This window comes from Nelumbo lutea, chromosome 4 (assembly GCF_056320005.1).
Source record: "Nelumbo lutea isolate HS-2025 chromosome 4, American lotus-T2T, whole genome shotgun sequence".
NCBI classification, from domain to species: domain Eukaryota; kingdom Viridiplantae; phylum Streptophyta; class Magnoliopsida; order Proteales; family Nelumbonaceae; genus Nelumbo; species Nelumbo lutea.
The window spans coordinates 22,230,793-22,258,129 of NC_142687.1; the positions used below are offsets into that span (position 1 = coordinate 22,230,793).

Genomic DNA, 27,337 nt, shown 5'->3' on the forward strand with positions numbered 1-27,337 from the left:
ACTTTTGTCTGTGTTTGGCAATATTACATTTTTGCATTAATAAATGGCAGACCAATGCATATATATATATATATATATAATGATTTCAGGCCAAACCTCCTTATAGTCAGACATGTGGCTCATTTATATTCAGACACTTGTTATTCCAAAGATTTAAATAAAATGAAGAAGTGTCAAATTCAGATTAGTGGTAGTTAGCCCACTAGACATGTGTCAAATTCTAATTAGTGGTAGTTCAAGAAAAGAGCCCACTAACATAGAGAGTGGAGCCTACCACCATGTAGAGTTGTGAGAAGTGGGAAGCTCCCACTTTCAATCCTTCTTAAAAAAACAGGAAGTTATGTTATTAATTAATGTTAACTATTAACTAATTAATTAATTCCAGCTATTAACTACTTCTAATTAATTAATTACAACTATTAATTACTAATAATAATTATTGTTAATTACTAATTAATTATTGTTAACTACCTCTAATTAATTAATTCCAACTATTATTTACTAATAATAATTACTCACTGATAATAATTAATTGCTGAAAATTATTTCTTATAATAATTACTGATAATTTATTACTCACAATATTGCTCATTATTGTCGAAATGATAATTAATAAATATTTTCATAATGGTAATTAATAATTCGGAAATAATCATTTTATATTTATATTAACTCATATTAATTATTTTGAAAAAAATTAATTATAATTATTATCAGAAATTATAATTCATACATTTATATGAAATAATTAATTATATTATTATAAGTAATTATAATTAATAATATTATATTAGTTGAAAGAATTATATTATTATTATTATTACAAGTAATTATAATTAATACTATTATTCTCTAATAAATACTTCATTTAATGAAAGTTAAATAATAAAACTTTCTATTATTCAATATTGTTAAACTTAAAGAATTATAAAAGCAAATATTATTTTATGAATTAACTAAAAATTGTATTTATAATAAATTAATTACTTAAAAAATAAAATAATAATAATAATAGTAGTAATAATAATAATACTTTAATATCACTGATTTCAAAATCAATACACACATAATAAGAATATATTATTAGTTAATAATATGATTATTATTATTATTATCGATTTCATAAATATTAGTATATTAATAATACTAATTAATATTAAAAAATGTTAATAGAAAAATTTAATTACTTAAAATTATTTGCTGAGATTACACATTTTAATTCAGATAGATAATTAATTAATAATTTTAATCTCTTATAATTATTATTTATTGAATAATTTTAAATACTCTTTGGTTAACGACCTTATTTTTGAATAATTCGTTTTTTATGTTAAATATTTTTTTTTGCAAAAATCCATGTAATTTTTTATTTGTAATTTTTCTCTTATTCATTTTTCAAAAGATAAAAAAAATAAATTAATGATATTTACCTATTTTTATCAAATTATGTATTTATCAAGTTGTTGTCATTGATCATGACGATGATGATGAGTCAACTTTTTGAAAGAGACGAGTACTAATAATAATTAATAACTTATAATTAATTAATTTCAGCTATTAATTAATAATAATAAATCACTAATAATAATTTTTTTTATAATAATTACCGCTAATACTTAATTACTGATATTAAATAGTTACTGATAATATTTCTCATTATTAATTCGGAATGATAATTAATAATGATTTTCATAATGGTAATTAATAATTAAAAAATAATCATTTTATATTTATATTAACTCATATTAAATATTTTGAAAATAAATATTTAATGTTAATTATTTATATTAGAATTATTACTAGAAATTATAATTCGTACATTTATATAAAATAATTAATTATATTATTATTATCAGTAATTATAATTAATACTTATATTAATTAATATATTAATATATTTATATTATTATTAATTATTACTAATAATAATGATTTCTGATAAAATTTAATTACTGATTATAATTACTTACTGATAATTAATTCCTTAATTATAACAATGATAATTATTACTTCGGAATGTTAATTAATTAATGACAATTAATAAGTATTTTAATAATATAAATTATTAATCAGGATACAATCATTTTATATTTATATTAATTCATATTAATTATTTTTTAAATATATAATTAGTGCTAATTATTTATATTATTATTATTATAAGTAATTATAATTAATACTATTATATTCTCCGATAAATATTTCATTTGGTTAAAGTTAAATTATAAACTTTCAATTATCCATTATTGTTACACTAAAAGAAATATAAAAGCAATTATTATTTCAGGATTTAACTAAAAATCATAATTATAACAAATTAATTATTTTATAATAATAATAATAATAATAATAATAATAATAATAATAATAATAATAATAATAATAATAATAATAATAATAATAATAACAATAATAATAATAATTTAATATTATTGATTTCAAAATCAATACACACATAATAAGAATATATTATTAGTAAATAATAGTAATAATAATATACTTATTATTATTACTGATTTCATAATTATTAATATATTATTAATCTATATTACTCAATACAGACATGGAATAAAAAATATTCAAATTGCTACTAGATGAATGAGCTAAGAATTTATGAGTATTCTAATTGACTTGAGTTTGACACATCAACATGCCCAAAATTATAATTTCAACCTACATTTCCTATTTCTATCTCCCAATTCTCATTATTCAAACAAAGCATTATGTTATGTACATGTTTCCTTACCTGATGTAGCACAATCCGGTCACTCCTAGCTGGCGTTCGCGTGGCTCCTGAGAGGTACCTGAAACGAGAGGAAAGAGGAAGAACTCCCGAGGGGTTTCTTGGCAGGAACGCTCCACTGCTTAAGTTAGTATTATGTACAAGAAGCTGAAAGAGAACGAAAACTAAGAGTGCAGGTCGCGCTGATCATTTAAGATCCCTTGTTCCTTGAGGATGAGTTCCTTATAACTGAATTCCGTTGCTCTAGGCCCTCTGACTTCTGACAGGGTAGGTATAACCGCAACTGTCAGTCTACTACAACCGTTATAGGTAGGGCTGAGGTGGCACGAGCGGGGCCGTCGTGCAGGGTACGTGTCTGTCAGGTGTGGGACGCCTTTCTAAAGGTGGTAGGTGCGACGAGGGGACATGCCCGCAATTCGCAGGTTTGTCGGGTACGGAGGTCGGGCAGGAAGCCCTCCTATGGTGTACCGAGTTGTTCCCCTGTGAATTGCCATGAGCTGGGGTGTTCTTTGAGTGACAGGTTGCCTGCAGCCGGTTATGCCGAGCTAGCTGACCTGAGGTCTTTGTGCCTCGGGGCGTCCGAGGAAGAATCGGTGCATTCTTGCTTGGGAATGGCCCGAGGTCCTTTGGGAGGAGCTTGGGTCTCAAAAGGGGTCAGAGTGCCCCAAACTCGGGACCCCCCGAAGTGCCTTAACCCCGGGGAGGAGGTGCGGGCGAGGCGGCTTTCGACGAGTAGTTTACCTGCCGAGTTATCGTGTTGAACTTGGTGGGACTTCCCCACCGAGTTGCGCTCATGCCTGCTGTGCTGTCATGTTGAGTCGCTGTTTGAGCAAGGTCACGCCCACGTGTACCTGAGCTACGAGGTTGGACCAATTCACCCTCCATCAATTGCCCCCCACTCTCTGCGCTGGCGGTGGTGACCCAGCGCAGGGAGGTTATGACGTGTCGGGTGGATTTGGCTTCGGTGTTTGTGCTGCATTGTCGTGCATTCCGTCCAGCTGTACTGGTCTAGTGCCTGGTTCGACCGAAAAGAGATTCGAGTTGCGTCCGGATTATGCGCGGACTTCACGTGACTTGGACTTCACGGACGTCAAAAATGCGCTAAATCGTTTTCGCCTCAAAGAACCCGCGGTTATGGCTATAAATAGGGGGTCCCTTGGCCATTTTCTTCGCCACAAAGCTTTCATCGTTAGCGTTTGAGCTCGCACCATGGGTTTCTTAGCTCGGGTCCTCCAGTTCGTTCTATTCTTCCAATCCGGTTGCATTTCTTTGGTGAGTCCTCCCGAGCTTCCTTTTCCCTTCTAGTTCGTTTCTTTCTGTTAGTTCGGTATGTCGTCTAGTGTAGACAATCTCATCGACGAGCCCGAGGTAGGTACCTCGGCTCGGGATGTCCCCTCTGCTACCCAGTCGTCCAAAGCACGGGTGACTTCGGGTCATCTGGCGTCCACCTCCCACTGAGGTTGGGAACCAGATCAGTTCGGGCCTTCCATAATGACCTCAGAGAGACTTTAGGACCTCATATAGAGGTTCCGCCTCCCTAGCAAGTACTCATATAGTCTTCCCACCGGCAACTTCCCATGGGAGCACAGTCCCAACGAGATCATGATCTTCAGGGAGCAACTGATAACCGGGCTCAGACTTCCACTTCACCCTTTAATTTTTGAGGTGTTGGTACACTTTAACATTACCCTGGACCAACTCCACCCGAACTCTATACGGAATGTGGTGGGGTCCATTTCTCTTTGTTTTGACCGTTCCCTTTCCATAGATTTAGATGTTCTTAGTACGATCTTGGCTATAAAGAAGAGCGCTTCAGGCGCTCTACCCGAGTATAGGTAGTTTTATTACATGCCCCCCCGCCCGGGTTTTAAACTCATGCACAAGCTCCCAAGCAAAGTCCCAGCTTGGAAGCTGGACTACTTCGTAGTCCGGAGCAGCACGGGGTGACCCTTCTCCACCGATTGGAGGATAGACATTCAAGACCCTGGTGTCATCCTGGATGGGGAGACCAAGAAGGAGCTCCAGTCACTGGCTCAGCTCGGGTTGCATTATAAAAGACTTCACTTCTGAGGAGAAGCTCGTCCAAGCGGGCTTGAGTCCGGGTAGGTTTTCCCCAGTTCGGCTTTTTCGCTCATACATTTGCTTCGGGTTACTGGTGTCGCATTTCATCGCAGTCCCATGGAGGCAAAAAAGATAGACAACCATATGCTCTTCCACCAGATGAGGAGGAAGAAGCGTGTGGCAAAGAAGGCACGTGTTGGGTCCCCACAAGCTTCAGCCGAGCCTCGACTTCCGTAGACTTCTGCCTCAGGGCCCAAGGTGGCAGTCGTGCCCGTCATCGACTTGGAAGAGGGGGCTGTGCCTAAGGGGCCTGAGGTGATGGCGGAACCTATCGTTAAGCCTGCCGAGCCCATTTCCTAGCCCACCCAACTTGCCAGGGAAAGCATTGCCGAGGCTAACGCCACTACTGCCGGGGCTCATCCTACTGAAGTTGCCGCTGAGACCTTCGAGAGCTCCACTCATGATGTGGAGATGACGGCTTCCAGCTCGGAGGGTCAGGGGAGCCAATCCGTCCTGAACCCCCGATGCAGCCTGTAGAAGAGTAAGCTGGCTGCATACTCGAGGGAGGTCAGCAAGTGGGCCGAACTCACTCCTGGTCAGCTCGGCGCCCGAGCTGCCACTCATACTATGGTGGTGGGTCCCCCTTCTTTCTTCTTTTCTTTTCTTTTTTTTTTGGTCTCCCTCTTACCCGGTTCTCTTTTTTGCAGGTGAACTCCGCCATTTGCGCCTTGACTCTCTAATCAGATCGACATCTGAGGCAGGCTTTGGAGGCTGAGGAATCATCTCGTGCGGCCCATACTGAGTTGAGGGCAGCTCGTTGTCAGGTTCATCGCTTGGAGAGCGATGCCTCGACTCAAAAGAGTTTCATCGAGGTGTTAATGTTAGAGAAGGGAGAGCTGGCTCAAGATAAAGATAAGTTGAGAGCCGAAGTGAACGGTCTCAAGGTCGTTCAGGAGGCCTTAGGGCTCGAGGTGAACAGCCTCAAGGCTGAGCGGGATGCTTTGAGGTTCGAGGTACAAGGCCTCAAGGAGGTGAAGGGGAAACTAGAGCATGAAGTGGGGTACCTCCAGGAGGACATAAGGGAGAAGACTACAATCTTCGAAGGTGCTCTCGAGGAGGCCAAGACCCATGCCATCATTGACTACGTCAACTCTTTGAGATTCGATGATGTGATGACGGAGGCCTACCGCAAGGGCTTCAAGCTCAATCGATGGCTGATCAGGCACCTCTACCTCGAGCTGCACATGAGCGCCATTACTACTTCGTGGATTACTGACAATATCGTGCGTCGGTCAAAAGATGACCCCGATTTTGAGGATGAAGGTCCCAATGATGGAGCAGAGGACGCCGGTCTAGACACTGTCTTCGGGGGGTCCCTGATAGAGGCGGTGAGCCCCCGAAGTAGTTTGCTCGTTTATATTTGTAACTTAATCTTTTCCCTTTCTAAATTGTGAATGTACTATCCTGAGCCTTTGAGCTCGGGTAAAAATTCTTGTACTTGAACTCTCTTTTTAATGAAATATAGTTTCTTTCGAGTACCTCTGAGTGCAAAAATACTTCCAAGTGTGAGTGGACTCCAATCTGGTCAATTTAATGTATAGGATATTTGAGCTGTCAAGCCACCGAGTTGGCAGTAAGGGTAACTGTGTGAAGCTGTGTTACTTTGGGTTGCGTAGGTTACCCCGGGTTATCGGGTTACCGAGCTGAGTAAGAACAGCAAGGGTATAGACATCGTAGGGTTCATACCGAAGCTGTCTTTCCCTTTAGAGATAACTAGGCTTTTGTCAGTTTTCCATGCTGAAGTGGCAGCTGGGGCTTTCTTGTGATCCTTAGGCTTAAGAAGGGACCCGCAGTCTGCTCTTAGATTTCACCCAGGCCAAAGTTGCGACTGGAGTCTTCTTGTGGCCCTTAGGCTCTGGGAGCGACTCGTAGTCTACTCTTCTTACCCTTGATTTCGCCCATGCTGAAGAGACGACCGGGTCTTATGTGTCGAGGTCATGTTAGCTCGGTATTCTGGCCCTTAGGCTTGAGGAGTGGCTCATGGCCTACTCGATTCTTACAGATAATATTGTCTTAGGTTGACAATATTCCATGCTTGAGGTATTTGTTTCCCTTCGAGGGTCTCAAGCTCGTATGTTCCTTCCCTGAGCACTCGTTTCACTCGGTAAGGACCTTCCCAGTTGGACCCGAGCTTGCCAGCGTCGGGCTCAAGTACCATAACTTTATAAAGGACTAGGTCGCCAATGTAGAGGCTCCACTTCTTGACCTTGGCGTTATAGTACCGAGCTACTCTCTGCTGGTAGGCTGCGGTCCTAATGTACGCGAGGTCCCTTACTTCGTCGAGTAGATCGAGGTTGGTACGTAGCTCATCTTCGTTTGTCTGATCACTGTATGCTTCTAGTCGCAGCGTAGGTACTTCGATCTCTGGGGGGATCACTGCTTCGGTGCCGTAGGTGAGATTGAAGGGTGTTTCTCCCATGGCCATCTTCTCCGTGGTCTAGTAGGCCCACAGGACACTGGGTAGTTCATCTGCCCACAATCCTTTAGCTAGGTCTAGTCGTGCCTTTAGTCCATGGAGGATGGCCCTGTTCGTGACTTCTACCTGACCGTTTGCTTGAGGGTGCGCGATTGAAGTAAAATTCTGTTGGATTCCCATGTCTTGGCACCAGTCTTGAAATTTGATGTCCTCGAATTGCTTGCCGTTGTCGAAGATCAATACCCGAGGTAATCCAAAGCGGCACATGATGTTCTTCCAAAAGAAGTTTTGAACATTTCAAGCTGTGATCGTCACGAGGGGTTCAGCTTCTACCCACTTGGTAAAATAGTCCACTGCTACTACTAAGAACTTCCTTCCACCCATTGCCGGTGGGAATGGCTCGAGTAGATCGATGCCCCACTGCGCAAAGGGCCACGGGCTGGTGAGGTACTTGAGGTCGGCAGCGGGTTGGTGGTGGATATTGGCATGTCTCTGGCATTTGTCACATTTCCTAACGAGTTCAATGGCATCTGCCTTCATTGTTGGCCAATAATATCATTGTCGAAGCGCTTTTTGGGCAAAGGCTTTGCCCCCCAAGTGCCCGCTGCACAACCCCTCATGAGTGTCGCGGAGTACGAGTTCGGCTTTGGTAGGCCGCAAGCAACGCAGATAGGGGAGCGTGTAGGATCTCCTATACAGCCGCACGTCTATCATGACGTATTTGGCCGCCTGGTGCTACACCCTTCTTGACCCTGGCGTTATAGTACCGATCTACTCTCTGCCGGTAGGTTGCGGTCCTAATGTATGCAAGGTCCCTTACTTTGTCGAGTAGATCGAGGTTGGTACGTAGCTCATCTTCGTTTGTCTGATCATTGTATGCTTCTAGTCGCAGCGTAGGTACTTCGATCTCTGGGGGGATCACTGCTTCGGTGCCGTAGGTGAGATTGAAGGGTGTTTCTCCCGTGGCCGTCTTCTTCGTGGTCTGGTAGGCCCACAGGACACTGGGTAGTTCATCTGCCCACAATTCTTTAGCTTGGTCCAGTCGTGCCTTTAGTCCGCGGAGGATGGCCCTGTTCGTGACTTCTGCCTGACCGTTTGCTTGAGGGTGCGCGACTGAAGTAAAATTCTGTTGGATTCCCATGTCTCGACACCAGTCTTGAAATTTGATGTCCTTGAACTGCTTGCCATTGTCGGAGATCAATACCCGAGGTAATCCGAAATAGCACACGATGTTCTTCCAAAAGAAGTTTTGAACATTTCGGGTTGTGATCGTCATGAGGGTTCAGCTTCTACCCACTTGGTAAAATAGTCCACTGCTACTACTAAGAACTTCCTTCCACCCAATGTCGGCGGGAATGACCCGAGTAGATCGATGCCCCACTATGCAAAGGGCCACGGACTGGTGAGGTACTTGAGGTTGGCAGGGGGTTGGTGGTGGATATTGGCATGTCTCTGGCATTTGTCACATTTCATAACGAGTTCAATGGCATTTGCCTTCATTGTTGGCCAATAATACCCTTGTCGAAGCGCATTCTGGGCAAGGGCTCTACCCCCCAAGTGCTCGACGCACAACCCCTCATGAGTGTCGTGGAGTACGAGTTCGGCTTTGGTAGGCCGCAAGCAATGTAGATAGGGGAGCGTGTAGGATCTCCTGTACAACCGCTCGTCTATCAAGACATATTTGGCTGCCTCGCGCTGCACCCTTCTGGCTGCATTGCGATCTGCAGGGAGGGTCCCGTGTAGCAAGAAGCTCGCGAGCGGGTCAATCCAACTCGGTTCTGCTTGAACGACGGGAGCGACCTCCTCTGCCCCCTTGAGAATGCTAGGCCGAGACAGGTCCTCTATGTACACGGTTCTCATGGTGATGTCGCTAGTGTTGGCTAACTTGGACAGGGCGTCGGCCTCAGCGTTCTCCGACCTAGGGATCTGTCTGACAAAGTGTGACTGGAAGTCGAGCAGGGCCTCTCTAACTTTGGTCAAGTAGGCAATCATGGTTGGCTCGCGAGCTTCATACTCGCCAGTGACCTGGTTAACCATGAGCTGGGAGTTGCTGCAAATAACAATGTGTTTTGTTTTTACTTCTCTGGTTATGGCTAGTCTAGCTATCAATGCCTTGTACTCTGCTTCATTGTTGGACGTCGCAAACTCGAAGCATAGCGTGTATTCTAGTTTTGTACCGTTTGGGCCATGCAGAACTATTCCGGCATCGCTGCCCTGTTGGTTCGAGGAGCCATCTACGTGAAGGATCCAGGGCTCCTCATCCCAGATCATGGTTGGCCGAGCTTGGAGAGATGCCACACTGGCTGCTACCTCACGGGGTTCAGACTCGACCGACCTGGGAGCGTCGGGCTCACCCGAGCTGGGAGCCTTGTGCTCAATCGGCCTGGGGACTTCGGAGCTGAATGTGCATTCGGCTATGAAATCTGCTAAGGCTTGGGCCTTAATGGCAATTCGCGGCTTGTACTGGAGGTCGTAGTCCCTGAGCTCAATGGCGCACTTCGTCAACCGACCAGAGACCTCGGGCCTAAGCAATACTTGACTCAGGGGTCTGTCAGTGAGGACGATAACAGTATGAGCTTGGAAGTACGGGCAGAGTTTTCGATCTGCGATTATCAATGTGTATGCTAGCTTTTCCATCTCCGGGTATCTCATTTCTGCTCCTTGCAATACTTTACTAACATAATAAATGGGTCGTTGGACCCAGTCCACTTTTTTTATTAGTACTGAAGTGACCACTTCGTCGCTCGCCGAGAGGTACAGTTCTAAAACATCGCCCTCCTCAGGCCGGGTTAAGGTCGACACACTAGCGAGGTATTTCTTGAGCTCATCAAACGCGAGCTGACAGTCTTGGGTTCACTCAAACCCTTTGCTCTTGGTCGCCTTAAAGAACGACAGACAGCGGTTTGCCGATTTAGACATGAAGCGGCACAGGGTGGCTATGCGGCCATTCAACCTCTGAACCTCCTTCAACTTACGGGGTGGTCCCATGTCTAAGATGGCTTTAACCTTATTCAGGTTGGCTTAAATGCTGCGCCGGTTAACGATGTATCCTAGGAACTTACCCGAGGTCACACCGAACACACACTTGTTTGGGTTCAATCTCATACTAAACTTACGCAAATTTTCAAAAACAGAATGCATGTCTTGTATTAATTCATGTGAGAATTGAGTTTTGACGACCATGTTGTCTACATAGCATTCTACTTTTCTACCGATTAATAGCGCAAACAATTTATTTAAGAGCCTTTGAAAGGTTACCCCTGCATTTTTCAAATCAAAGGGCATAACCTTGTAACAGTACAGGCCGAATTCCATGATGAAGGCAGTCTTTTCTTCGTTCGCGGGTCCATTTTGATTTGGTTATAGCCCGAATAGGCGTCCAAGAAACTTAGCAACTCATGCCCTGAGGTCGCGTCCACCAAACGGTCGATTCTGGGGAGCGGGAAGCAGTCTTTCGGGCAAGCCTGGTTCAGGTCGGTGTAGTCGACGCACATATGCCACTTGCCGTTGGCCTTCTTTACCAGGACGGGGTTGGCTACCCAGCTTGGGTAGTGGACTTCTCTTATGATGTCCGCTGCGAGGAGCTTCTCGACTTCCTCGTCGACCGCTTTCCACCGTTCCGGGGCTAGGTTGCGTTTCTTCTGTTTAACGGGCCTAACAGTTCGGATCATAGGGGCTCCTGGACGGAAGCGCCGATCTGAAGCGTCCTAGCTGGGTCTGTTGTTGAAGTTGGGACCACGACTGTTTCTTCTGTGGGCACGGCTCACTCTTTGCTTTGCTCCGTGGGTTGTTCCAGCTCGAGGTCATCGGCCACCTTGGTTTTCCCCTTTAGGGCGGCAACGTAGCACTTGCGGGACTCGACCTGGTCGCCCCGTGCTACTCCCACACCGAAGTTTGTTGGGAACTTCATAGCCAAGTGGTAAGTGGAGACCACCGCCCGTAGGACATGGGTGATCGGCCGACCTATTATGGCATTGTAGGGAGAGGGAGTCGCTACCACTAGGAAGTTGTGTTCGAATCTGACCACACAAGGCCAAGTGCCGATCTCTACAGGTACTGTTACTTTCCCAAGGGGGCGAACTTCCTCTCCGCTGAAGCCCACTAAAGGGGTGTCCATAGGCCTCAAGTCGGTTCTCTGCAACTGAAGCTGGTCGAACGCAACTTTGAAAAGGATGTCGGCTGAACTGTTTGAGTCCACGAGTACGCAACTGACCTCAAAGTCGTTAATTCTTAGCTTTATCACGAGAGCATCATCATGGGGGTAGTGGACCCTCGCGCATCGTCTTCTGTGAAGAAAATTGGGTCTCTCATCTTTGGCCGCTTTGGGGGGTTTTGCTCTTCTTGGGTGACCTCACGAACTGATGTCCGAGCTGCTGCCAAAGTGCAACCCACAATGATCGAACCTCCCACTATCATGTGGATGGTCCCCCGAACTGGCCTCTCCTCTAGAGGCTGCCTCTACGGTTGTTGGCTTGCTGCTGGATTCGGGAACATCTTTATCGTGCTCCCCTTGCCGACCTGTTCTATTACTATTGTTATTATTATTATTTTGTACAAAGTTTCTCAAATATCCGCGATGGATGAGCTCCTTTATCTCATCGCGGAGGTTTTTACAATTCTCGGTACTGTGATCTTGGTCTTTGTGAAAACTGCAATACCGACTCTTATTTCTTTCATTAGGATTGCCCCTCAGACGGGGTGGCCACTTCACGTACAGGGCGTCCTTGATCACTATCAGCTCGGTTCGGTGCAGGAGCTCGGAACAATTGACCCAACTTTGCCCCCCGAACTGTTTTCTTTTTTCTTCGGGTGTCCCCTTGACTGGAAGGTTCTCCTTCTCTCTTTCTTTTTTCGGGTGCGCCCTTGCCCTTCTGGTTGATCTCCTCTTCGGTGGCTATGAACTTATCCGCCAGCTTTAGAAACTTGGTTATGGTCGCGGGTTGGTTGACGACCATGTGCCACTTGAACTCTTTGTGCGTCACGCCCTTCTTGGCTGCTGCGAGGCGTACGGAGGGGTCCAGGCGTGGTATCTGCATACAAGTGTCGTTGAACCGCTTGATATAGCTCCGGATGGATTCTCCCTCTCTTTGTGCTATGTTGAAGATGTTTTCTTCAGTTTGCGGGCACTGTTTGTTGGTGACAAAGTGAGATGTGAAGGCTTGTGCGAACTACATCCAACTTCTTATCGACCTGGGTGCCAAGTTCCGGTACCACGTGCGGGTTGCTCCCCTGAAAGTAGTGGAGAAGGCCACGCACATGCTTGACTCACTGGCTCGCGCCAGGTGCATCTGTGACTAAAAGGCATCTACATGATCATTCGGGTCGAACGACCCGTCATACTTGTCAAGAGGGGGGAGCTTGAAATCCTTGGGCATCGAGACTGCCAGGAGTTTGGAAGACAGGGGGGACGGAACCGAGAGGAGGGGAGCTTTGGCTTTGGCCGAGCTTACCTCTCCTTTGCTCATGATCTCGGGCAAATCGCAGGTGACAGATCGGCAAGCTCGGCGGCAACGTCTCTGCTTCTTGACGGGCTCGGCGTTCGTGCTGCTCACCTCCGCGTTGTCCAGAATGGTTTGCGTAGGGAGTAGCCCGGTCTGCTAGTGGTGGCTATGGACAGAGGGGTCCTGCTTGGAGTCTGTTGCTAGGATCTCGAACCGGTTTTCAAGGATCGAGGTTCCAAACTTCGATTGTCGAGGCGACGTAGATCTGCCGAGCCAGGGTCCTCCCGACCTGTCCGCCCGCGGCGAGATCGGGGTAGCCGGTCTCTCCCGTCTGCCGTGGGGGGAGGCTTGGTTTTTTGGGAGATTTTGGGGGGCCTCTCCTCGGCCGGAGTGCTCGCTCTGGCGGCGAGATTTGGCTTGCTGCAAGGCTAGGTGCTGAGAAGGGAGTTGAGGCTGCTGAAGTTGAGGTTGGGGCAGCTGGGGGAACTGCTGCTGATACTGATATTGGGAGACCTGGTGCAGTACGTGTTGTTGATAGAGCTGAAGTTGTTGAAACTGTTGCATTTGGGCCTGCATGGCTCTCATGCACTACATCAGGTCCTCCAGCTGGTTCGGGCTGGCCGCTGGGGGCACGACCGAAGGTTCGGTGAATGTCGTTCCGATTGTAGCGGGGAGTGGGGCGATGCCAGGTGCCATTGTGAGAGGCACGTTCAAGCTGGGGATTCCGTCTGCTGAGAGGGGGACGGTGAACTGTCCGATACAGATAGTGGGAAGCTGGGGTTGTTCCCTGGAGTTATCCATTTTCGTGCTTCATCCGACGTTGCTAGAGGAAGCCATGAGCGTTGGATTGTTTCAAGGAAGAAGAAAGAACTGAAAGAGTTTAGAAGGAAAGGCCTTTTGAAGCGCATCCCACAGATGGTGCCAAATGATGTAGCACAATCCGGTCACTCCTAGCTAGCGTTCACGTGGCTCCTGAGAGGTACCTGAAATGAGAGGAAAGAGGAAGAACTCCCGGGGGATTTTCCGGTAGGAATGCTCCGATGCTTAAGTTAGTACTATGTGCAAGAAGCTGAAAGAGAACGAAAACTAAGAGTGCAGGTTGCACTGATCATTTAAGATCCCTTGTTCCTTGAGGATGAGCTCCTTATAACTGAATTCTGTTGCTCCAGGCCCTATGACTTCTGATAGGGCAGGTATAACCGCCATTGTCAGTCTGCCACAACCGTTACAGGCATGGCTGAGGTGGCACGCGCGGGGCCGTCATGCAGGGTATGTGTCTGTCAGGTGTGGGACGCCTTTCTAAAGGTGGCAGGTGTGGTGAGGGGACATGCCTGCAATTCGCAGGTTTGTCAGGTACGACGATCGGGCAAGAAGCCCTCCTATGGTGTACCGAGCTGTTCCCCTACAAATTGCCCTGAGCTAGGCTATCCAGGCAGCCGGTTATGCCGAGCTAGCTGACCTGAGGTCTTTGTGTCTTGGGGCGTCCGAGGAAGAATCAGTGCGTTCTTGCTTGGGAATGGCCCGAGGTCCTTTCGGAGGAGCTTGGGTCTCAAAAGGGGTCAGAGTGCCCCAAACTCGGGACCCCCCGAAGTGCCTTAACCCCGGGGAGGAGGTGTGGGCGAGGCGGCTTTCGGCGAGTAGTTTACCTGCCGAGTTGCCGTGATGATTGCGCTCACGCCTGTTGTGCTGTCATGCCGAGTCGCTATTTGAGCAAGGTCACGACCACTTGTACCTGAGCTACGAGGTCGGGCCAATTCACTCTCCATCACTACCTTTTTCCTAATGATAAATTATAGTCAATCTACGTGCATTGTGGGGAGCTTAGACTTAAAATCCGTAACCATGATCAAACAAAAGAAGTGTTGTCACCTAACTTGGAGGTGACTTCCATACTTAGGATGGTCCCATTATTCTCCTCTCTTTCATGTTTCCTCTGTTGGATGTGCTTTGGAATCTTGATTAAATTATCAGTTGATTGTAGCCATACATGATGATTTGATTGTAGTCATATATTTTTCATCTCTTACTTTAGAGGATGGATGCATTTGTAAATATTATTTAGCATGGATTGTTTTTCTTAGCAATCGTGTAAATGATTTTCTTCCTTCTTTGCCTCTTTGAATGGATATTATTTAAATGCTTTTTATCCATTCATATGCCCCTAAATATTAAGCAGTATTGGTGACATTATTGTAAACATCTATCTAATTTTACTATTTTATAAATAGATTAATAATTTCAAAGTTCTTGATACTTTTTTTGGGGTGGGTTGCTCAACAAGACATTGATTTTTTATTGTTAAATAGTAAATTTCAAATTAAATGATACTATAGTTGCCCTTACTTAGTATGGGGACATTGTGTAGATAAAACACGGTAAGTTTCTTAAATCAAATAAATAGGCCACCCTAAATGTCTATTATAAATAATTAAAAAATGAAATAATTCAAATTAAATCAAATAATTACTTGCTAAAAATTATTGAATTAAGTAAATAATAATAACACTCAATTATTTATAGAAATAATTAATAATAATAATAATAATAATAATAATAATAATAATAATATTAATAATAATAATAATAATAATAATAATCAAGTACTCAATTAAGTAAATAATAAAAAATGAAATAACAATCATCAATTATCATTAGTGTTTATTCAAAGCATGCCCCATAATAATTACCGAATATAGTAATTAAACCTTAAATAATAATCAATATTTATTAACAGCCATTAAAATTGTTAAGCCAAATCATTAATGTTTATTCTTAAATTCAAAATATGAATCAACAATTCTATTATATAATAATTATAGTCGGTTGGAAAAAATATTTTAAGTAAATATTTAAATATTACAAATTTAGTTAATATTATTACTATATAACAAAAATTTTAAATTAAATACTAAAATAAATTAATAATAAATAATAATAATAATGGTTACATTAAAGTAATAAATGGTTCAAGTTGAATTTAGTGACCCGTATAACTTTACGGGTTTGACATATAAGGGTCAATGTATGTGGACCCGTATACTGTATGAGTGTCTTAAAATCTGGCAGCTTATAAACAATAATAAAAACTGTATATATATATATATATATGTATGTATATAAAACTTCCACATACTTAGTACGGAGTCATTCACTAGTTTATATTGATAATGAAATGTAAAAGTACAACAATAAAAAAGAAGTAAATTTGCATTCAAGTAAGATTTTGATAAAAAAAATCATATGCTTTATTGGAATTTGTATTTGCATCCATTACAGCTAAAAGTCTGTTTGATAAGAAGGTAAATTTGTCAATGTAAAACTAACCCAACTTTATAATTTATATGAACCCATTTTACACTCTACATATTTGCATTCACACTTATTTACATCATTTCCAAACACAATCTAATCTATTATTTGCTTCCTCTATAGTTAAACTGATGTCCAAAGGGCACCTAGATTTCTCGTTGCTAATGTCAAAAGATCCCTTAACGAAAGCTGAGGTTATTACAAGAACTGGGTCTTACTATTGTACGAAGAGGAATGCATGTCTAATGTTCAGGAGAAATCCGGGGTTATTCAGCACCTCTGAGGAGAGGTTAAAGTTGGGACTTGAGTTCTACTTGTACTATTGGTATAGAGAAGAGATTGATCCCTTGTTATACGATACTTAGTATTCTCAAGTTGAAGAACCCTAGTTTTATTAATGCGATACCGTTACCTGAGGATGAATGCAAGTAACACTTGCATCAATATTTTGGGGAAAAGTTATTGATAGCTAAGATGATAGTTCCAATTCTCTCATATGAATGAGAATCAATATTTTGGGGAGTAATAAAAATATTTTAATTATTACTGATAAATATGTTATGAAGTATTCTTATTACTATATAAATATTAATACTGAACATTATTATTTATTTAAATTAAAATGATATTATTTATAATTTTATAATAATAATAATTATTTAATAGTAATATATTTAGTATTATTATTAAATAAAAATATTATTATTATTATTATTATTATTATTATTGTTGTTGTTAAATATTAATAATAATAAGAGCATTAATGTCATTTTATCACATCTCAAATGCATCTGATTTTGGTAAGACATGAAACTAGGTCTTACCAATTTAGATTTGAATTTGTGTTTTAAATCCTCTAGTCAAACCTAAACCCAAATGCCACTAGCATTTGTAAAAGCAAAATAACTTCATACATGTGAAAAGTGTTATCAAACGCCACTTAACACTTTTCCCGAATAAACCCTTAAAAATTAACAAGCTCTCGTTAGCTTCTCTTTAATTTTCACCTTTCTTCTGCTTAATAGTTTCTTAATGGATGTGGAGTACTAGTATTAAAGGGTACATGCTTCTCGGGGACCAAAGGGTTCATTGGATATAAACATGTTCATGGGTTGGGTAGTCCAATGGTCCGGCCAGGCCCGACCTAAAATATTGGCCTGACCTCTTTTTGGATTGGGCTCCGACTTTCTGAAAAAAGCTCGACTTGATAATGTATTATATAATAAAAAGCGTATATATAATATATTATTTTTTTTTCTATTTTTCAAATAATAATGAGATCTTTCATTATTATTTTAGGCTCTAAAATCTTTTAATATAAATAAAATAATTTTTAATTAAATTAAAAAAAATATTTTTTTTTTCAAATTTATGATCGGGCTCTAACTCAGACCCGGACTTCAAACTTTATATGAGGGCCGGTCTCAAGCTCAATACCTCGGACTGACTGATGATGGCCATGCTGGACTCGAACTCGGGCAAAAACGCCGAACTCAACCCGTGAGCAAAGTCTAATTGAATGCGACCTCGAAGTCCTCACTCCTCGGAAAGGAAAAAGCTTCTTTCTTTCCGAAAAAAGGGTTTCTTGTTTGTTTTTGATTTTTTTTTTTAAATTTTTCATGAGGTGGTTTCAGGTTTTGCTCTTTCTGAATTTTTTTTGTCATTTAATTTTAGAAGTTTTAGAAAGGAAAAAGCTTTGCTTCTTTCTGAAAAATTTTTTATCTCGAGAGAGGGCCCACCCCATTACGATTAGGTTTTAGGTCATTTTCGGTCATCTCATATGTGGATGATTCTTAAACATGTACTACGAGTGCGGCACAAACAGACAAAACGGTGCATTGAAAGGCTGAAAAATGGCCCAGTAAACCCACCTACCAAGCTTATTGAAAATCTATAAAAAGAAGTTCATTGAAGATCCTTCCCGACCTAGTACCTAGTTTAATGCGTTCTCTCTCTTCAGCTTCAGCCCTCACCTTTTCTAGCTTCACTGTTCCGAGGTACCCAATTCTTAAGCTCTCTTGATTCTTCCTCAATTTATTGATTTCTGGTCTTAATTTTATTCTAAATTATGAATTACTGTATGTATTACTGATGCCACTTGAAAATACTGATGCTTTTCTTTATCCAATTTGATTGCAAAATTGTTCTTGCTGACCCCTGTTGTTGAAAACATGGTTTGAATTAGTGATATTTGGTTTGACGAAACATGACTTCGAAAAAGTTGTAGATTTGAGGGAATTGATATATGAAAATTGAAATCCAAATATAGTGTCAACTCTTGATTTCTGACTTGATTCTCCGTTTGGTGCAAATTGGTCTACAGGACACAGATATAGCTTTAGTGTTTTGTTTAGGCTATGTTATATAACACCAAATTAAGAATTTAATTACTCTGACTGGTTTGATTCCTTGCCTTGCAAGGTTTCGTATGGTAGAAGTATTGAAGTTTATGATAATATTCTGTAAAACTTGCAGATACACAAGATTCATGGCTCAATTAGAAGATAACAACGCCGGGAAGAAACTCATTCAAATTGATGTCAGTTCAGACACTGTCTGCCCATGGTGTTTTGTTGGCAAAAGAAATCTGGATAAAGCTATAACTTCATCAAAGGATAAATTTGATTTTGAGGTTCACTTCTTTGTTATTATTTTTCTTTTTTCCTGAATTGTTTATTTTTTCACCACATGTTAGATTTACTGCTAGTTCAAATTTTCAGATTAGATGGCATCCATTTTTCCTTAATCCTTCTGCCCCAAAAGAAGGAGTTAACAAGGCAGAATTTTACAGAAGCAAGTTTGGATCTCGGGCTGAACAAATTAAAGCTCGGATGACGGAGGTTTTTCTCATTTATCAAATCACTTAATATAGAGTGTTTGTTTCCTTTGTTTTGTTTAGTTAGTAAAAGCATTTTGAAAGCTTTAATTCTTGCAGGTATTTCGGGATCATGGCCTTGATTATGACATGTCTGGGCTTACGTAAGCATGAAATGTGGCTTAATCGTAGATACCATTATGTAGGAGAAAGATGACCTTTACCAGAGTTTCAACTAACCATGATTCAATAATTCAGGGGGAATACTTTGGACAGTCACAGGCTCATAGCATTTGCCAGACACCAGGGTCCTGATAAGCAGCGTGCTCTTGTGGAGGAATTGGGTTTGGGCTACTTCACACAAGGAAAGTATATAGGAGATCGGTATGTGTGTATTGTTCTGTTGGTATAAACTTGGTGTACTTCTGTCTTTTTTTTTTTTTTTTTCTGGTAAATAGTGTTCGTACTTCTATCTTTTTGTTGGTATAAACTTGGTGTACTTCTATCTTTTTTTTGATAAACAGTGTTTGTACTTCTATCTTTTTGTTGGTATAAACTTTGGTGTACTTCTATCTATGAACGGATGTTTGCCTTATAATGTGAACTACATATATACAATTATAGATATCCCAACAGCATTAGCTACCTATATTAATGTTTATAGTTGGGTTTTGAAGGGTAATCATATCTAACATGTAACATCTAAGAAGCTATTTGATAATGGCTGAAGTGTCTGAAATTAATGATTTGTTACTTTAATTTTTAGTGAATAAGTTATTAAATAGGAGGCAAGTTCCTTAATGGATGAAACACCTTGACATGCCATTAAGCCATTATTGAGCAATCCTCCTACTTAATGACTTACTAAAAGACAAAACAATAAAATGTTAAATTCAGCTAATTCAGCTGTTATCAAATGGCCCTTAGTGCCTGTGATTCAAATGATTATGATTTACAAGAAACCCTGTTAGAATGTTTCATTGCTTAAGTTTTACTTTCACTTGCTCAGGACGGTTATGAGACAAAGTTAGGGGAAAAAAATCTTCCAAAAATAATGGTTTTGAATTATTGGTTCTTCAAAGATTAGCTACATTTACCATCTTATGCTTGAATTGGAATTTATTTACTATAATTCACTAGTAACGAGTCAGGAAGGGTGGTTATTTGTTCCCTTCTCCTAAACTAACTCTATGCAACTAAGGTTGTTACAGGGTTGGGGATCCATTTCTCCTCCTTGGGATCATAAAAAGGTTATCATGTAATTTGTGGGTGACTTTGATCTTTTCTGTTTTGAGCTGTGTTGATATGATAAATAGAAAAGAACCTTCATCTCTGAACAACCTTGTGCTCTATAAGCAATTAGCTTCTTGTAGTTTTGATAATGAATACCCCAGAAGGATCATCAGTGCTTGAGTGCTTCTGCTTAATGTGAAAACATTCAGGCATCATTTTATTTATGGTTGATTATGATCTTTTCTGATTCTGAGCTATGTTGGTATGATAAATAGTAAAAACCTTCATCTCTGAACAATTGTGTGCCCTATAAACCACTCGTTCTTATAATTTTGATGATGAGTACTCCAGAAGGGTCCTTGGTGCTTCTGCTTATATGTGAGAACATCCAGGTTAAAGGGGAATGCTTAATCATTCCATAAAATGGTCAATATATAAGATTGCCAAGTTTCTTTTAAGAGCCAATAACAGACAAGGAAAATACATGGGTAGCCTGAGGAATAGGCTTAGGCCAGAATAGAACATATCTCAGTCCTAATTTGAAACTCATAGAAGAGAGGATGCTAATGCTTTCAAATCGTTGTAATGGGGTAGACTTGGCAAGGACTATCCAGTCTAGGATTTTGAACAAGCTTTATGACTTTCAAATATCCCCATAAATGAACATTGAATCTACCCTCATTATGCTAGAAAGCAATAACCTGGAATTAGTGCCAAAACAGTCTACATCCTGATAGATCACGATAGGTCTAGATGTTGAACTATCTAGCTTGATTGCATTTGCAGCTAATTCAGCTTGATCCTTTCATGATGCTTCATCAAAACTTCTGTCGTGAATTGGTAATGACATTACATTGACCAAAAGGAGACACCATATTGCTTAACTGCTTTCCTGGCTGAAACAGTGAAGCCATACCATAGTTTCTTCATTATAGAAATGAGTAGCAGAGGATATGATATCAGTACCACTTGCAGCATTTCCCTCAAATATAGCAGCATTTCTAGCTTTTCACTTGATGACAGCACCACCAGGGAAAAGATTAATTTCCTCTATAGGTTTCATATGGGGCTCATCCAATATTTACTTGATCTCCTTAACAAACATCTTGTTATCTTGAACAGCGTATCTTAGGTGTAGATGAGTAGCTAACAAATAAGTCCTGCTGCATCATCTTGCCACAGAATCCTGAAAATATGGTTAGGTCCAATCAGTTAAATTCTTGACTTGAGAGATCACCTTGCAAGCGATTGGTATCAGCACCTCTTTCTGTGTGCAACATGTACAAAAAGATCAGAAACATGGATTCCTAGAACTGAGAGGTGTTAATATTTGAATGCTGTTATTTTATGAAATATTTCTATTTTAATATTTGAAATTTGAATGCAGGGAATTCCTTGTAGAATGTGCTAGAAAGGCTGGAGTAGAGGGAGCAGCAGATTTCCTTGAAGATCCAAACAATGGACTCAAAGAGGTCTTTGTTTCTTTTTCTTTGTTCATTTAAGATGTCCTTTTTTCCCCTTACCTTCAAGTTCTATGTTCTCTACGTATTTCAATTGAACTTGCCATTAATAATTTCCTGAAGGTTTACGAAGAGCTGGAGCAGTATTCTGCAAACATTACTGGCGTCCCATACTTTGTGGTGAGTACTGTTTTTTTGTCATAACACTTCACACCTGGGGACACTATTTTCCTTTATTGAGTGGAAGATTTGTTTGACAGATAAACGGGAAACACAAGCTGGATGGAGCCCAACCGCCTGAGGTCTTCCTGAAAGCTTTTCAAGTAGCTGCTGACAATAGCTAGCTTATGGTTTCTATTCTTTTAATTCTGTATTAGAGAAGCAACTTGCTTGCCTATTCCAAAGACCTATTCTGAAGATAAAATGGCTTGTTGGTGTACCATTCTACTTACCTACATTGTCAAAAACTTTGAAGCTTATCAGATGTGTTGGTAATAAATTCATGGTATATAGGGGATTGGCTTTGCTAGCCGGAATAAATGTACGACTGACCCATAAATGGATTATCCTGATAAATTAATTTGTTTTCATCCAAATGTATCATGCATGCAGCAAACCAACCCAACAAAGCCTTATCCCAACTAGTCTATACATGGTTGGCTATAGAAATCATAGAAATCATATTTTGACATATTCCACTCTATCAAGGGTCGTATCCTCTTCAAAATATATTATACTATTTTAGAACTCATTAGGCATGATCATTGGGGTCAGTCTGATCAGATAGAACTCTTTCCAGTGCTCTATTGGAGTCATGGTTTCAGAAAGAACAATCCTAAGGGGGCGTTCTACAAAGTGAATCGTTTTTCTTGTTGTTGATTCCAAAAGCAAATCAAAACCATCCAAAACAAAAACAAATTCTTGACTGTGTTTGTTTTTTATTTTCAAAGCTGAAACCAAAGTCATGTTTCCGAATCTGTGTTTCAAAAACATGTTTTCATCTGATTATTGAACTTCATGTTTCATAAATCATCTAATTTTTATACTAAAAATTTTATTTTTGTTTTAAAAATTAATATTTTGTTGGTTTTAAAAGCATGTATTAATTTTTAAAATAAAATCAACTTGTTTTTCTTTTTGAAAACAAAAACAGATTTCAAGCGAATCAAATAACAGATGAAAACAAAAACATTCATTTTGTACAATGCCCCCTAAGTGGGTGTTTAGCACCGAAGCGTATCGCAAGCTTTTCGTTTATGCGGATGTGTCATGCACACCACATCACCAATTAAATGGAATTGGCAAAGATATCGCATTTAACAGTCTTGTTTCTCTTTTTTTTTTTTTTTTTTGCAATGATTAGTTTTGGGATTCACCCTAGTGACATGGCACACTAAAGTTTGAAAATCTGATTACTTTTCTGAGATGTCATATAATTGTCATTATAAATATAATATAGGGTAAATCTCTTAAATTATGACACTGTTTGTAAAATTGACTAACTCTACCCTTACTGTTTATATATTGTTTTAAAATACCCTTAAGTTTTTTGACAGTTGACGCGCCGGTAAACACTAACAGAGAAAATGAAATATCGAATTTGTCCTTTATTATTCATCAAATTTTCAAAGTAAAGCCCATTTAATGAAAAATCCTTGGTTTCCAATTTTTTCCAAAAGCAAATATGGCAGCGGTAGATCAAGAGAGAGAGAGACTTGCAACAGCGTGGACGGGATGAGAGAGAGATAGAGAGATAGAGAGAGGTAAGAGAGAAGAGGGGCACAGAGGTTGTCGAGCTCAAAAATGAGAGAGCCTTGCCGACCACCCTCTAAGCTGTAATGCTGCGGTTCTATATCTGGTGCCTAGTTGGAAATGCTGCTGCCAACTTTCCATTACTACTTGGTAATAAAATTGACTTTTCCATTTCTTGGGCTAGGATGCGAGCATGAATGAGTTGTTCTGTTGATTGATGATAAGTTAAAAATCTCTTTCGAGAAGTTGCCAAGAAAGGATACTTTAGGAATTTTAAAAAATATATCAATCACGTGATGTCACATGTGAATGGAGTGTGACGGAAAGTTAATGATAAGGAAGGTTTTAGACAATTGTTAGAAAACTTAAGAGTAATTTAAGAGATTTACCCTATATTATAATATTAAGTTAAATCACTTTAAATGTCCAATCAGCCTACATCCCGATTTTTTTTGTGCTTTTTCAATAAAAACAAGTGAAATGAATCACTTGTGAACCGGGGCCCACTTGTGAAACGCTCTGGTGCCAAACACCATGCAAGGTTCAAAATATCGCAACGTATTGGGTCGTATTCGCCGATATGTATCGCTCTGACGAGAACCTAATACACAGATCATAGATCCTTTGTTCTATTTCTTTTCATATGTATTGGCTGATACAGGCCCATACCGGGCTGTTTCGGATCTGTATCGGGCCTAAAGCAATTTGATACAGTTCGATACATTTGATTTCGGTTTATCATTAATTTTTTTAATATTTAATACCAAATATCTCATTAATGTTGTTAGTCCTGTATTAAGTCTAATTTCTCTTTCATTAATTAGTCAATTATTCTAAAGCAAATTTAAATTTGTTCACCAATGAGCCACACATATTTGTTTGCTATGATCATATGTATTTTTAATTTTAAGTAAATTTTCACTTTTCTTAATGTGTGATAAGTGTTTATTAATAAATGCTAGAATTAATTACTAAAATTTATATACTAATAAATATTAAAATTAATTATATTATTTTTTTTTGAAAATTGACATTCACATTTTAGTTACTTTATATAAACCATTAAATTATGATTTTTTACATTTAAATGACTTATTTACAATCATATAAAATTTGTAAATATTGTTAGTGATATATTTTTTAGGATTAATTTGAAATTTCTACTATATTTATATGTATCTTGATTTTTCGTCTGTATCTATACGTATCTAAAACGTATCTTGATATATCTCTTAAAATTGTCTTTCCGGTACACCTTACGTTTCCAATACTTTGAACCTTGACACCATGTAAGAAATACAATTATCTTGGCTATCTCCACCTCCAATTTTCATAAGTGTCTTGTTAATTATGGTAGTGTTTAGAGCCAATGCCGTTTCCTGATAGTTGTTTTTTGAGAAAGCGGTGCTGCATTGGCATGCCATTTTTATAAAAAAACATTTTTTATTATTTGGTGCCATTGCTATTGCTGCACATAGGCAATTTTCAATGCCATGTCAGCATACTATTGCTAGCAATGGTAAAAAACGAGAAAACACAAAAAAAAGGGGTTTTCTCATGCCACACCTTTCCTGATTTCTGAGGTGTGGTCTGAGAAAACGTTTTTCAGAAAAATGGATAACCAAACGTTTTCGACTATGATACTGGAAAAACTCCTACTCAATCAACCACCGATGGGACACAGATAAAAAACCCGGGGGCAGAGATGCCTACCCACACTTAGGAGTGGATTGACTAGAGAGTTGTTCAAATACACAAAGAACACATATTCACAAAATTGACGTTGAGCAAATAAGTCAGAAAATAGAGCTAATTTTTACCTGAGCATGAGATGGTTGGTAGGGGTGTCAATGGTATTCCAAAAACCGAAACCGATTTCGAATTCGAGATTTCATGTAATCAAATCGAATTCGGATGATCCGAATAATATAAATGGTCGAATTTGAATATTCATTTTCTACCGATGAGTCAATGAAATCGAATTCGAATGCAAGTTCATTCGATTCGATAAATATTCAAATTCGATTATATTATAAATAAATATAGTATTATATAATATATTTTTACATATCCGCTTTTAATGATTTCTGACATATCTCTTACAAAATTTAGAAAACTTGATTATAAATATAGTATTATAGAATATAATTTTATCATATCCGCTTTTATTGCATTCTAACTCTTACAAAATACAAAAAATTTGATTACCATCTGAGTGAGTGACAAGATCACTCAGTTTAGCGGTGAGGCATGAAGGTGATCGTTCATTCCCCTCCATCTCTGCTACTCTGTCTCTGCTATACTTTTATCATCTCCCCCATCTCTGCGACTCCATCTCATTTGCCCCGGTTCTCCGTCATTCTCCTCCGCCTCCCCATGGTATGAAGGTGAAAGTTCACATGACGCATCCAGAGTCCGGACTTTAGTAGCTGGAAGCATTATTGTAGAAAAATTAGTCGAATGTTTGATTTTCAAGTTTTTTGTTGCATCTTCCCAAGGTGGAAGTTCACATCAGCAGATTTCTTTTGTTCAGACGCTTGGCCAGCTTTAAAACCATTAGAGTAGAAGCACCAGCTTCAGAGACCAAAGCCGATCTAGGTTGAGAGCCAGCAACGACCCCTCTCTCCACTAATCGTCTCCTTTCCATGCATCACCCTCTATGGTCTATAAATACAACCCATATATGTAAAAATAAAAACAAATATACTTGGGTTTTATTTCATCATTCAACACTAAGAAGAATTAATTTTCCTAGTTCATTTTGTGCCTTCTCATTTCATGGCTACTACCAAGTATCTGCTAATAATGACCATTTCCGATTCACTGAAGCCTTTACCACGACAACTTCCTAGGGAGACATGGTGGGATGAGTTGGATCGATCTCTACCAATGGAAAGGCTTCTGGTACGTTCCCCGACACCCGGAAGCTGCGCCGCAGTGGCCGCTCGGTCGCACTTCGGAGCAGGAGATGACGATGTGATCGTAGCTTCTTCTATGAAAACAGGCACCACCTGGCTCGAAGCCCTTGTTACGTGCATCTGCATCATGATGATTCACCAATGCTGCCATGATCAAATTAAGCAGCAGTGGTAATACTGTAATACCACCCTTGCTGCTGTCGATCACGATGATGTCGTTAATTAAGGATATTGATGACCCTCTGATTACAAGGTATCCTAGAGCCTACATACGAACCTTAGAAATCCATGTTTACAATGAAACCCCCAACTCCTTGTCTTTCTGCTACACCATCTCCTAGACTCTTTCATACCCACATGCCTTACAGAGTTTTGCCTGAGTCCATCAAGAACTCCCAGTGCAAGATAGCATATATCACGAGGAACCCCAAAGACACTTATTGTATCCCTGTGGCACTTCAAGAACAAAGTCAGGACACATGAACACGGGCCATTTCCATTTTCCAATGACTCAAGCATTTGAGAGCTTCTTCAATGGAGTCCATGCTTTTGGTTCATTCTTTGATCATGTTTTAGAACATTGGAAGGAGAGCATGGAGAGCATGGAGAGACCTTACAAGATACTCTTTTTGAAGTATGAATAGCTTAAAAGGGACCCAAGGGGACAAGTGAAGAGGTTAGTTTCATTTCTTGGGAAACCTTTTGCTAAGGAGGAGGAAGTTGATAAATTGTTGTGGATGTGTAGCTTATTAGACAGGCTTAAAAACATGGGGATGAGCAAAAATGGTGAAGACCCTTGACTTTGAGTCCCCAACAGTTGTTTCTTCAGGCTTGGTGAAATAGGAGATTGGAAGAATCACTTCACCCCAGAGATGGGAATAGAGACTTGATCAAATTACTCGCATTAGTTAAATTAGAGGGATCTGGCCTTTGTCTCTAAATATATATATATATATATATATATATTGGGGGGAGTGGGGGGGGGGGGGTATTATCTATGTACTGAATATTGTTTTCGGGGGTCTTCACTTTTTCTTCATTCTTTTTGGTTAACACATTTATTAACTTTTTTTCGGGGGTCTTCGTAAACGGGGTAAAATGAGATGCAAGCATTATATCTGTTTTTTGT

General features: G+C 39.9%; 1 protein-coding gene and 1 pseudogene across 1 annotated transcript; both read left to right on the forward strand.

The window, feature by feature from the left end:
• Positions 1-17,470: 17,470 nt before the first annotated feature.
• LOC148854556 (Thioredoxin superfamily protein) lies at positions 17,471-22,134 on the forward strand. Its single transcript, XM_088941282.1, has 8 exons — positions 17,471-18,027; positions 18,506-18,662; positions 18,751-18,870; positions 18,966-19,009; positions 19,104-19,229; positions 21,466-21,550; positions 21,662-21,718; positions 21,799-22,134. The coding sequence occupies exons 1-8, from the start codon at positions 17,972-17,974 to the stop codon at positions 21,880-21,882; spliced, it is 729 nt and encodes a 242-aa protein (XP_088797408.1). The 5' UTR covers positions 17,471-17,971; the 3' UTR covers positions 21,883-22,134.
• Positions 22,135-26,505: 4,371 nt separating this feature from the next.
• On the forward strand, positions 26,506-27,120 carry LOC148854557 (cytosolic sulfotransferase 5 pseudogene; annotated as a pseudogene).
• The last annotated feature ends 217 nt before the right edge of the window (positions 27,121-27,337 follow it).

Coding starts and splice junctions, on each gene's coding strand:
- LOC148854556 (XM_088941282.1), top strand. CDS start 17,972: ATGCGTTCTCTCTCTTCAGCTTCAGCCCTCACCTTTTCTAGCTTCACT. Junction 18,871..18,965: donor TTAAAGCTCGGATGACGGAG/GTTTTTCTCATT, acceptor TAATTCTTGCAG/GTATTTCGGGATCATGGCCT. Junction 21,551..21,661: donor CAAACAATGGACTCAAAGAG/GTCTTTGTTTCT, acceptor AATTTCCTGAAG/GTTTACGAAGAGCTGGAGCA.